Source organism: Polypterus senegalus, chromosome 6 (assembly GCF_016835505.1).
Source record: "Polypterus senegalus isolate Bchr_013 chromosome 6, ASM1683550v1, whole genome shotgun sequence".
Lineage (NCBI taxonomy): Eukaryota > Metazoa > Chordata > Cladistia > Polypteriformes > Polypteridae > Polypterus > Polypterus senegalus.
In genome coordinates this window covers 123555569-123568542 of record NC_053159.1, presented here as the reverse complement: position 1 = coordinate 123568542, position 12974 = coordinate 123555569, and the positions used below count along the sequence as shown (strand labels likewise).

The following is a 12974-nucleotide window of genomic DNA, read 5'->3' as shown; positions in this document are numbered from 1 at the left end:
CATGCTCATGGTTTCCCTTTGTGTATTAATTTTGATTCTTGGTGTATGTTTATAATTAGATATGTTATTGCAAAGTTATTCTGACGACTACTGTTTTTTTTAAATGAAGGACACCATATCCCGTTATGTTCAAACCTTCTTGATGATGTATTTTATTCTTTGTAACAACGTGTAAATACAGACTTATTTTAACATACTATATTTGTTTTGGTGAATTTACTTAATGTTGTGTGACATTATTTTACAAGTGGACTGCTAAAATTTGCACTTATAAAAGGAGACGGATAATTACTACCATATAAACTAGCCTAATAACAGGTGTATTATACTATAACATAGAACACCAACAAAGTTTTAAGGCTTGGCACCCACAACACCACTTGATTTTAGTATTCATCCTTCTTGTTTGTAAAGTTAAATAGGCCTGTTTTACATTAACAAAAGCTGAAATTTCAATAATGGTGCGTATAAACACTTAAAACACGAGGCATATTTTAATATTTTTTTCAAAAGAAAATCACAATCCTTTACAACTTAATAAATAAAAGAACATAGTTTGTTGATAGGACGGACATGTCCTACTCACCTTGAAAAGGGTTGTTGGATTGCTGGGCTAGTGTGAGGTGCTCCTCTGTCACATGGTAAACTGGTTGGTGCTGGTTGATCTCCACACAGGTACATACATGGCTCTCACCATGCAAGAAGAAGGTAAAAGCACATGATAAGTGCTCACTGCAAAAAAAAAAAAGATTTTTTAAAACCAAGAGACCACACATATTTTAGTATATCTAATCAGAAGATAGCATGTTTAAAGCTTTTATAAAATAACCCTAGCTCATGAAAAATATTAAAAGTCAGCAATTGTTTTTCTCAGGAAAAACTAATTTTGTAAAACTTATTGAAATACACCACCCCTCATGAATTATGCAAAACATGAAACTAATAAATATCTGAAAATGAATGAACACTCTAACAGTTTATGCATTACAATTTAGAACCATATGATACCATTTAAACCAATCAGTTGCATTCACTGTTACGTACACAGTTTATGATGCTCTTCCTATTGCTATGAACCATAAGTTCTGCCTGTATTGGTTTTCAAGGGTGACTGAAAAAGACAGTCAGCCTGCTTGCCAAGTAAGAATTGTAAAGGGAGCAAAGGACACAAATATGGTAGCATCAGTTCACCTTGTTTCAAACTAGAAGATAAATATCAAGGAATTCAGGGTCTCCAACTACGGCTAAAATAGTTGCAAATGCGACCAAAAAATTTAATTCTGAAGTCGCAAAATATACAGTTTAGTTATCATTAGTGACTGACACCATGACCTTCATTTTCTGGGATGATATTTAGTAATTTTTTATCTGCCCTTACTTAAGTCCCTTTACTGCCATCCCCATGCACTGCTAGTCACAAATGCAAAGTTAACTCATAATTAATACAAAGGCATGGAACATACAATTATACCCAAACTGGTTGGCTTTATTGGTTAACAGGTGGCTATTTGAGCAGCATTTGCAAGCACAGGGAGCACAAAGAAATTTACTGTGTGTTAATGGCTGCAAGATTACATTTTATTTATGATACTGAAGCATATGAAGCACATAAAGGTGACAATATTGCTCACATCGTAGGTTTATTGTGCTACTTCTGAATTTACTTAGTATGAGAAGTGATTCTGTCATTCATCGGGTCTCCAGGGAACAAAAATAAATCTTTTAGCCATATTCACAACGTCTACAAATAAGTGTCTATGTACCTCCCAGCTTAAGCGAATGTTTAAAAATACACATGTAGTGAGTTTTAGTGTGAAGCTGCATACATACTTATATGATAGTTTATTTAAACTGATTATGACAACCTTAAGTCAAAAAAATAAAATGAATAATTCTAAATACACCTCACACTTATTTTTGTTTTTTTTTTATTAAAGCTTTTTGGATGAATTTGGCTTTCACATTCCATATCTAAAATTATTCAATAAAAAAAAATAAATAAAAGAGAGAAAACATTCACATACCTACCTGAATTATTTTGACAAAACTTGATGTTATATTAATTCCGAAAAAAAACTTGTTAGAAACAGACCTAGAATACATTGAATTTTATGGAACACTAGGGATTGTTTATGTTCTAATGAAAACCTTAGCCACAATTTTAATATTTGATGTACTTTATCCCCATCTCATATACAACATATTCAAATTATATCTTTTTTTTTTTATAGAAAATTACTATACAAGGATAAATGCTATAAAGTCATACTTTACAAATTAAATTGCATATTCAAAACATCATACTGATGTCAAACAAGTACCAACCACAAAGAACAAAGCTAAAGAGGTGTGGGGAAAAAAATAACCTGTGTTGCTTATCAATCAATCAATCTTTTCATATTCAGTAGATTATCAGGTTAAATATAAATGAAACAGTGGCAAAAATCACATACTAAGGCCATTTTGCAGTACAGTTAACTTTCTAAGTAAACATTTTTAGGTTACGCTACAGCTAAACAAAGCTCTCAGAACCATCATAAGAAAAAGGTTTAGCAAACTGCTACAGAATTGTAAAGTGGTGCTAATTATATGATATACCATAAATGTAGTTAAATGACTATCAAAGTTTAGCTTATAAATTTGAGCAAGTAAAATTTATGCTAATATGGAAATTATTTTGTCACTTCAGGTCAGGAAAAGAGGTGAACCTAAGTGAAAAATGTAAATCAATCAATCAGATAGTTCTACCATTTTAGGGTATGCATAGACACCCCAATTTGAAACTTCAGAAAATTCAAGTAGCTCAAATAACCAATTCCAATGTGACATGTTTTGACAATGAAAAGAGGCAGGAAAGTTTAATTACAGTGATCCCTCGCTATATCGCGCTTCGACTTTCGCGGCTTCACTCAATTGCAGATTTTAAATGTAAGCATATCTAAATATATATCACGGATTTTTCGCTGGTTAACGGATTTCTGCGGACAATGGGTCTTTTAATTTATGGTACATGCTTCCTTAGTTTGTTTGCCCAGTTGATTTCATACAAGGGACACTATTGGCGGATGGCTTAGAAGCTACCCAATCAGAGCACGTATTATGTATTAATTAAAACTCCTCAATGATATACGATATGCTTCCCGCGCGGTGCTTGATTGTTTGCTTTTCTACGTCTCTCTCACTCTCTGCCTGGACGGAGGGGCTGTGAGCAGAGGGGCTGTTTGCACAGAGGCTGTTTGCCTAGAGGATACGGACGGATGGACGCTCCTCTAAAAAATGCCGCTTTATCACGGTGCTTCGGCATACTTAAAAGCACTATTGATTTTTTGATTGTTTGCCATTCTTAACAAGCGCGCTCTCTCTCTCTGAAATTTTCTGCTCCTGATACGCGCACTCCTTTGAAGAGAAGATATATTTGCATTCTTTTAATTGAGAAAGAACTGTTATCTCTGTCTCGTCATGGAGCACAGTTTAAACTTTTGACTAAAGGGTGTTATTTCATGTCTAGAGGGCTCTAATAATGTTAACAGTGTGGGAGAGTTTATAAGGGCTTAAAATTCTATAAAAATAATTATACAAACATATGGTTTCTACTTCGCGGATTTTCATCTATCGCGGGGGGTTCTGGAACGCAACCCCGCGATCGAGGAGGGATTACTGTACTGCCACACCAGTTGATCCATTATACTTGTCACTTTGACTTGTGCAGCACTGGACTTTGAAGCATGATCTTGGTTTCAAAAGATAGCTTATGCCATGACATATGTAATGTGACCAATTATTTTGAGGTTTGGCTCATAGCAGCCCCAAATTTGACCTCAAATCCTTTCCACGTCCACAGAAGATGCGGCAGCATGCATCTCCTGACAGGAACAGTTTCATTGACACTGCTTGTGCACAGACTGGCAACATCTGCAGTAAAGTGTTAGTGGCATCCACACAAACAATTCCCGGCACAAAACAAACTAATACACACAATGACACTAAGGTGCATTCTGCACAGCAATGACACATGCATCAACTGCAGGACTCAAAATGAAGGTACAACAATCACAGCTGAATGATACCAAAGTGAAAGATCAGCCTGAACTTCGACGGGAAGAGCAAGACTAAATAATTTAGAACACATACACAGTATCAACAGCTCCTCATCTTTTACAGCCATGTGAGCCAATATTCATAATGTCTATCAACACAGTGCATATCATCCAATGAGATGAGGACAAAAAAAAGCACACCCACAAGGCTGACAGCTTCATTAACTTAACATGCACATAAGCTGATCACATAAAAGGCTTAAGCATACACTTTCATGGCCTACAACTACAGGTATCTCTCCTCATTTCCTCAGAAGAGTACAGGATCCCATTAATGCACGTGACACCATTCTTCGGGAAATTTAACAGCTGAGAAATGGCTTATGTGGTGTTGCCAATTACTACTTATGATGATGTTAAATTTGACATCGGCTAAGCAGAGACATTAAGCCAATCATTATACACTTCGTTGGTCAAGTGTGCACTTCATTTTACTGTGTGCATCACATGTACTGTACAATTTGACAACTAGCAGTAAGAAAAACAGAGCAGGAATATTAAAAACAAAAATGCAAATTACAACTATAGCTCATGGAGATGCTTTTTCTTAGAATGTGATAGAAACAGACCAAAAAAAAAAGTAACTTTTCAGTAAGAAAAATTACTACATTGTTTTGGTTGACAGCCATCTATTCAAGCTCACAGTATAATTAGTCACTATTAATTATTTTTAGTTTTTTTTTCCTTTTAATGAATCAACTTTAAATCACCCTTGTTACATTATCAAATACTACTATTGCAGTACTACACCTATTGTACATGCTTTCCTCGGTCCTCACTCCCAAGCGTTTACAAACAGATGGCAAATAAAATAAGTATACAAACTAAAAGCATAAACACCACATAACTTTCACAACATAAAGTATTTCCTCACCTCTTTTAAACAAGACCAATGCTGTTATAAGTCAGTACTTCAGTCTTTTGGTTTGACGCTTTATAACATTCTTGCATTACTTCTAAGTGTTTTTAGTGCCCCCTTTTTCTCCAGTAACAGAATTCTGTTATTTAGGACTTCCATATACACTGCTTCTGACCATGTTTTCTATTCCCTTTTATTTTATTGCCATCGAGATGAGCATCTATTGTAGATCCTGTGGACTGGCCTGCAGGTCTGCATATTCCACTAGTAGCTTGCATTCTTCATTATGCTTAGAATAATATAGATTTTTTTAAAGTTAAGTAGGGCTGCAACGATTAGTCGATGTAATCACCAATGTCGACTACAAAAAATTGTTGACGTGGATTTTTTATTGTCGACGCGTCATAAACAGAACCTTCAATAGAGGCTCCAGTCACAAAGAACCACATTGGTTTTTGTAACTGCAATACACTACATGAAAGTCTGGGGGCAGTATCGTTTGATATGGTTTGTCAAGACTGCACACAGTCCTACCAACAAAGAACGACGTCTGAGGAGGAGAAGAATGTACAGGAAAATAAACGTGGTTGCAATGGCGAGTCGAATAGAGATGGAAAAAAATTGAGACAGAAACTTTCTGAAGTGAGGTAGCACTTCACTGAAAAACAAAAAAAAAAAAGTTGAACGTAGATTATGTAAAGCAGAGCTTTCTTTTCATGGCAGCATTATCGCGATGCATGAGCATCTGAAACGAAAGCACCCTGAACAGGCAACTGAGGCTATAGTTTGCATAGGCTCACCAAAATTGGACAACATAAGATTCGACAAAAGTTGCCAGGTCTGATAAGTCTGGATTTTTACTGCCACATTTCAGATGGTTGTGTCAGAATTTGTTGTCAACAACATGAAACCATGGATACATGGATACAATTGACATGAATGAATTCAGGCTGGCGGTGGTGTAATGGTGTGAACGATATTTTCCTGGCAGACTTTGGGCCCCTTGGTATGAACTGAGCATGGTTTAAATGCCACATCCTGCACCATAATACCACCTATACATAAACTAAAAACAATCCCTTGTATAAAGATCAAACGTACAAAAAAAAAAAAAAAGGAAAAAAAACACAACCTTTAAAAGTCAGGTGTGACCCTGCGGACAAGTGCACACTTGTCTCTTTTTTATTTTCTGCTTTTTTTATTTTTTAATGACCGGTTTCTCACTACATGGAAATTAGTAATTTAACAATGGCCAAATTTAAAAGATCTTAAATATGAAGGAAGTTAAATATTACTTCACAAATGCTAGGCCTGTGCTTATATTCCATATTTCTTTCCTCAGAAACCTGCTTATAGTTAGTAATAACTGAAACAAGCAAAATGACAACAGGAGTGAGTTTGATATCAAAAATGAAAAATAAGCAAATATGCAGCTAGAATATATTTTTCATGAATTTAACTTGCAGACTATGGCAGGGGTGTGCAGATTATGCAAGGATGCGGGTTAGCTAAATATTTGTAAACACAACCCTTGTTCTCTTTGCAATGAATGATTACCAGATGATGTATACAACACTCAATTTTATGCTGTACAGGTCCACAGTCTGTTATCATCAACACTCAAACAAAAAGGGTTGAAAACCAAAAGTTGTGCTTCTTTTACCCCGCTATGCACATCAACACTTTACACGTATTGAAAAATTAGGAAATGTTTCTAATGACTATTTTTGTGAGCAGTTTTCAAACAAACAGGTTGGCTGCAGCCTACACTATCCTGTTCAGTGCCTTAAAATATACTTATAAATAACTGGAGTCAAAATCACAATAGCAGTAATACCTGGTACTTTTCCCCTTTTTATTCTATTTATTTACTTGCTTATTTTTTCTATTATTAAAGGTTACTATGTTGGCCTAGCTCTCATGCTCACAGGTAGGTGTTGACTTGAATTGATCCTAGTCTTGTAACATTTGACTTGCTTTTATGGAATGTTGTTTTGATTTTAATAAAATCAATAAAATGTTTAAAAATGATATCACAGTGCATTTATTTTCTAAAACTGTTTCTAGTGGGATTATGAAACAGATGTGAACATACAAATATGAACCACAGCATGTGCATCAGGTAGGTTAAAGAGAGTTTTGTTTTTGTGCACAGCAAAAACATCAATGCTAAATAACAGTTAAAGTGTAAATATGAAAACAACTTTCCCTTGTACCAGTGCTTCTCAAACTGGAATCTGTTATACATAGCAAGGAGGTCTGCAAAATAACTTCAAATTTCATGTGTAACCCATAAATATCATGTATACTTAAAAAAAAAAAAAAAAAAAAAGAAATCTTATGGGAGCAGAGTTGTTTCATGCTGACAGATGTGGGTGGCATCACAAGAAAAATTGTAAATCATTTTTATTTTTCCAAGTATACATCTACCAAACTCCATTGAGAAAACCTTATAGCACCAAAACTTGAATACAAACAACAATATGGAAAGCAATCGGTCTTTCCGTAAGCTATTATAGAATGTTATGAGTTAGTAAAAGTAAAAAAAATATGTTTATCGTTTTTAAAAAAAAAAAAAATTTTCTTTAATATAGTTTTCATATCACTATGTTTTGGTTGCAGTGCACTTGTAACACTCAAAATACGTGTGAATTATTCAGCTCCCTATACCCAATCTTTCTTTTATATACATTAAAGTACTGCAATTCAATAGCTCACAAGTGGAACAACTTGACAATCTTTGCAATGATCTGTGGCATTTTGTCCTCTTTAGGGAAACAGTGCATATATATATTTACTCAGCAAAAAAAGAAACGTTCCTTTTTCAGGACTGTGTATTTCAACAATAATGTTTTAAAAATCCAAATAACTTTACAGATCTTCATTGTAAAGGGTTTAAACAATGTTTTCCATGCATGTTCAATTAACCATAATCAATTAATTAACATGCACCTGTGGAATGGTCGTTAAGACCTTAACAGCTTACAGAAAGTAGGCATTTAAGGTCACAGTTCTAAAAACGCAGGACACTAAAGAGACTTGTCTACCGACTGTGAAAAACACCCAAAGAAAGATGCCCAGGGTCCCTGCTCATCTGCGTGAACGTGCATTAGGCATGCTGCAGGGAGGCATGAGGACTGCTGATGTGGCTAGGGCAATAAATTGCCATGTCCGCACTGTGAGACGCCTAAGACAGTGCTACAGGGAGACAGGAAGGACAGCTGATCATCCTCGCAGTGGAAGACCACGTGTAACAACACCTGCACAGGATCGGTACATCCGAATATCACACCTGCATGACAGGTACAGGATGGTCACAACAACTGCCCGAGTCACACCAGGAACACACAATCCCTCCATCAGTGCTCAGACTGTCTGCAATATGCTGAGAGAGGCTGGACTGAGGGCTTGTAGGCCTGTTATAAGGCAGGTCCTTACCAGACATCACCAGCAACAACGCCGCCTATGTGCACAAACCCACCTTTGCTGGACCAGACAGGAGTGGCAAAAAGTGCTCTTCACTGATGAATCACGGTTTTGTCTCACCAGGGGTGATGGACGGATTTGTGTTTATCGTCGAAGGAATGAGCGTTGCACCGAGGCCTGTACCCTGGAGCGGGATCGATTAGGATCGATGGCTAGGGCCATTTCCCCCAGAAATGTCCAGGAACTTGCAGGTGCCTTGGTGGAAGAGTGGGGTAACATCTCACTGCAAGAACTGACAAATCTGGTCCAGTCCATGAGGAGGAGATGCACTGCAGTACTTCAAGCAGCTGGTGGCCACACCAGATACTGACTGGTACTTTTGATTTTGAGCCTCCCTTCATTCAGGGACACATTGTGAAACATATTTAGTTTATGTCTTATGGTGTTGACTCTTTTAGTGTTCATACAAATATTTACACATTAAGTTTACTGAAAGTAAAAACAGTTGAAAGTCAGAGGACGTTTCTTTTATTTACTGAGTATATATATATATATATATATATATATATATATATATATATATATATATATATAGTATATATATATATATATATATTTAGTATATACATATATACAGTATATATATATATACAGTATATATATATATATATATATATATATATATATATATATAAACTTCTAATGTCCAAGTATAAATAATTTTTAATTGATTATTTCAATCTATGAGGGGGTGTATCCTACTTGTCAGCTTTAGCATATCTGTGACCTGCAGCGCAAGTCTCATTATAGAGTGTAAAAAGTTTTGTATATTCTTCACAAACCTCCTCTCTGTAATCCTACATTAGCATTATTTATTTGCAAGACTTTTCATAAAACAATTTACAAATATTTTGTAAAATGGCTGTTTTTATGGAAACAATTAAGTTAATGTCTAACAAAATTTTTAAGTAATCCAGCCGAAGTGCTGGAAGAAGTGCTACATTGGCTCCAGTAAAGATCCAGTGCAAGCAACACTTTTTTTTTTTAATTTACAGAAAGCACCTAACTTTAGAAAATATGTTTGTGAAAATATGTATCATGTTTGTAAAGAAATAACTGACTTGAAAAATACCTAACTTTCCCTTTTAAACTACACCTTCCACATCATGCAAAATATTCACTCCCATTTCCTCACTCTCAATGCTTCAAACTCACTCTTTCATGCAAAACAGGAGTATTACAATAAAACATGTTATAAATACAAAGCAACCTACAAATATTTGATAATTTTCAATTAGGAAAATCTATATACAGTAATTCATAACATTAGAAGATATGAGGAAAAGGGTCTCTATATCCAGTAACTAACAATTGCTACAAAAAATACAGTATGTTGTACTGTCATACTGTAGAAATATATATTGTAAATATCACCATACCCTGAAAAAGATGTACCAGAGGAGTCTCCCTCCCTCTCCTTTCACCAACAAACTTCTCCTTCAGAATTCTGATGTAATCTCTAAACAAGTGATGTAACCCAATTATTATCATCCCTACAATCTCAAGAGTGTATTCTGTGATGGCAAGAAATCTCAGGGTGCTAATCTCTGGAGGATCACATGACAAGAATAATTGAGATGCAAGTTAGAATCCTACCTTCTTTTTGTACAATGTAAATGACTACAAAGATGTATATGCTTACAACAGCCTGACTGAGAAACCTGCTTAGATATAAACTGTACTAGAATGGAACCTAAACCTAAAGCAGATGCTTCTGGTGTTAACATAGAAGAACTGACTTCATTGAATATGGTTGCTGACAGTTAAAAGAACCACAAGCTTTCAAACTGAATCAGTCTTTGGAATGATTCCTAGAAACTAATAAAAATAATTTAGGACATCACTTATGAAAATGTTTATATGTTCCTCAATACTCAGAAGCAGATCTGTTAGTTCTGAAAGATTCTAGGTTCTAGCATTCCCAACTTATTACAGAGTAGCCAGTACAAAAGTAACCTGCCACAAAAATATAGTTTGTTGTACCACGTGAACGTCGCAGAGAGAATAAAACTCAATAATAAAAAACAAGTTCTAACTTTTACAAGTAGCAAAAATTTAAACAGACTCAAATCAAATGCATGTCTTTATATTATAGTAATAATAGCAGCTCACTCAAAACATGGAGCACCCAGTCTCGAACCTGGTACCTTTGAATTATAAGGCAGAAGCTCTTACCTCTACACTATTCAAGCATACGTATGGACTTCCTGTCAAGTGACATTTGAACTAATTGACAGCAACATGTATATCGATTTTTTTTTTTTTTTTTATAACTTTGGTTACATTCTTGAATAAAAGTGCATGTATTTATTTGATATTTTGACCAAAGTATTCACACATTATACACCTCATGTCATTATTAGTATAACATGGAAAAAGTTTCTGCTTTAGATATATGTTCAGCATTTCTTGCCTGGCATTTCCTTTCATCCTACACTCACCCAGATCTTTGTAGACACAGAACATACATGAAATGCTTGTATTCCAAATAATGATATACTGTATTATTTACCCTGTACAACTCCAGGCACCTCACAAGCAGATAAGAAGCCTTGGCTTAAGCTGGGAAAATGTTTTGCCCGAGTTGAGCTCTGTCAAAGGGCAGGAATGGGATAACAGGCTGCTTGCTGCAGGTGCTGATTCATACATTTACAAAACAAAAGATGCTGATGGAGATGTGCAAAGGGATTTAAGTGGGCCGGGATTACGAGTTTTTTCGTAGGCTTCAGGGATTTCAGTGTTAATAAAATATGTTATTCAATTCCATGGCTTGTTACAACTTTCATTTATCTACACCAGACAAAACTGTTTACTTCGTTTTTTGTGACATCACCATCAAAAATGTTTTGTGGACTGGATCTAAATCTTTCAAACACAATTTATTCGTTTCACACATTTTATTGACACAAATATTGTAATTGGTTACTAATTTAAAGAATAGCTGGAATGAAAACCTGCATCAACTGCAGCTCCCAAGATCTGAGTTTGACACATTGTGCTCCAGGGTACCACATACTTCCTTACATTTTTATTCATTGCTTTGTTTACTATTAAATCTGTCCGGTATTTTTTTTTTTTTACAAATCCACTAGAGCTTTTGTTTTTGTCCAGCAACTATTGCACAAAGTAATCATGCCATTATCTATATATGTAACTAGCAAAATACCCACGCTTCGCAGCGGAGAAGTAGTATGTTAAAGAAGTTATGAAAAAGAAAAGGAAACATTTTAAAAATAACGTAACGTGTAATTGTTTTGTCACTGTTATGAGTGTTGCGGTCATCAAAGATTTAATTATCATTATTTCTTTCAATCAGGTTCGCATCTGGAGGATGTGTTGTGTTCAAGTTATATTCCGGGTTTGTCTAGTCTATCTCTGACCATCTCATCTTCGTTGTCAACCGTTGTAAAGATAACAGGTTTCATTCATCGAAGTGATCACCATCCAAATAGGTACTCGTGAATCTAAGATGTTTAATAGGCATTCCCGGTATTAGGTTGTGGATTTTCCTGCAAATATTTAGCGGCAGCGTGTCTATGAACGTAATTTAAACTTAAGCTTTACACCTTGCTTTCCTATTGATATGACTACAAAGGCTTATTCAGCGTCAGAGGGTTGTTCCTGTCCTACTGCATCAATAAACAGCTCGTCTTCCTCTATTATCTGAGACATCACACACTGCATGCATGGGTTTACCTTTCCCAGTCCTGCAAACTTTGGCAAAGTGGTTCAATTTACCACATTTTTTACAACGTCTTCCTTTAGCTGGACATTGACTTTTTACACCATGTGGTTTGTTTCCACAGTAGGTGAACTTATGAATAGGCGTGTATGCGTCAGTCGCTTTATGTTCTATTGCTCCCATCTCAATTGTGTAATGCGTTTTTTGTTCAGCGCTCTTTGGAGCTCTTGCTTTTTGCCTGTGTACTGCGTTCACAGTCAGTTCACGTGAGCCGCTCAGAGTACATACATCGAAGGTTCTCAGCTGTGCTTATGCTATCTTGTGCGATCTTGTGATGTCCACGGCTTTATTTAATGTTAGCTAAGACCCGGCACTTAAAAGTTTCTCTCGCACTTTCGCTGAGTTTGTGCCAAACACTAGTCTATCCCTGACCATCTCATCTTCATTTGCAGAAGCACAGTCCTTCACCCGTGAATATTTAGCGGCAGCGTGTATATTGGATTGCCGCTGACGGATGGCCTTATATGGGCAGGCAGTGAATTACGTGGGAGGAGTGCTGATGGAGGACGCAACTCCACCTCACACAGCGACCGAGGTGCAGGCTATGGCCGTATATACAGTGGTGTGAAAAACTATTTGCCCCCCTTCCTGATTTCTTATTCTTTTGCATGTTAGTCACACAAAATGTTTCTGATCACCAAACACATTTAACCATTAGTCAAATATAACACAAGTAAACACAAAATGCAGATTTTAAATGATGGTTTTTATTATTTAGGGAGAAAAAAAAATCCAAACCCACATGGCCCTGTGTGAAAAAGTAATTGCCCCCTGAACCTAATAACTGGTT

At 35.8% G+C, this 12974-nt stretch overlaps 1 protein-coding gene across 1 annotated transcript in view; it reads right to left on the bottom strand.

Annotated features, from left to right (window-relative positions):
- med13a (mediator complex subunit 13a) overlaps positions 1-12974 on the bottom strand; it is a 229515-nt gene that overhangs the window by 108247 nt on the left and 108294 nt on the right. Inside the window, exon 4 of the mRNA XM_039757031.1 lies at positions 587-732. Coding sequence (XP_039612965.1) covers positions 587-732 — 146 coding nt within the window. The remainder of the gene's footprint in view (positions 1-586; positions 733-12974) is intronic.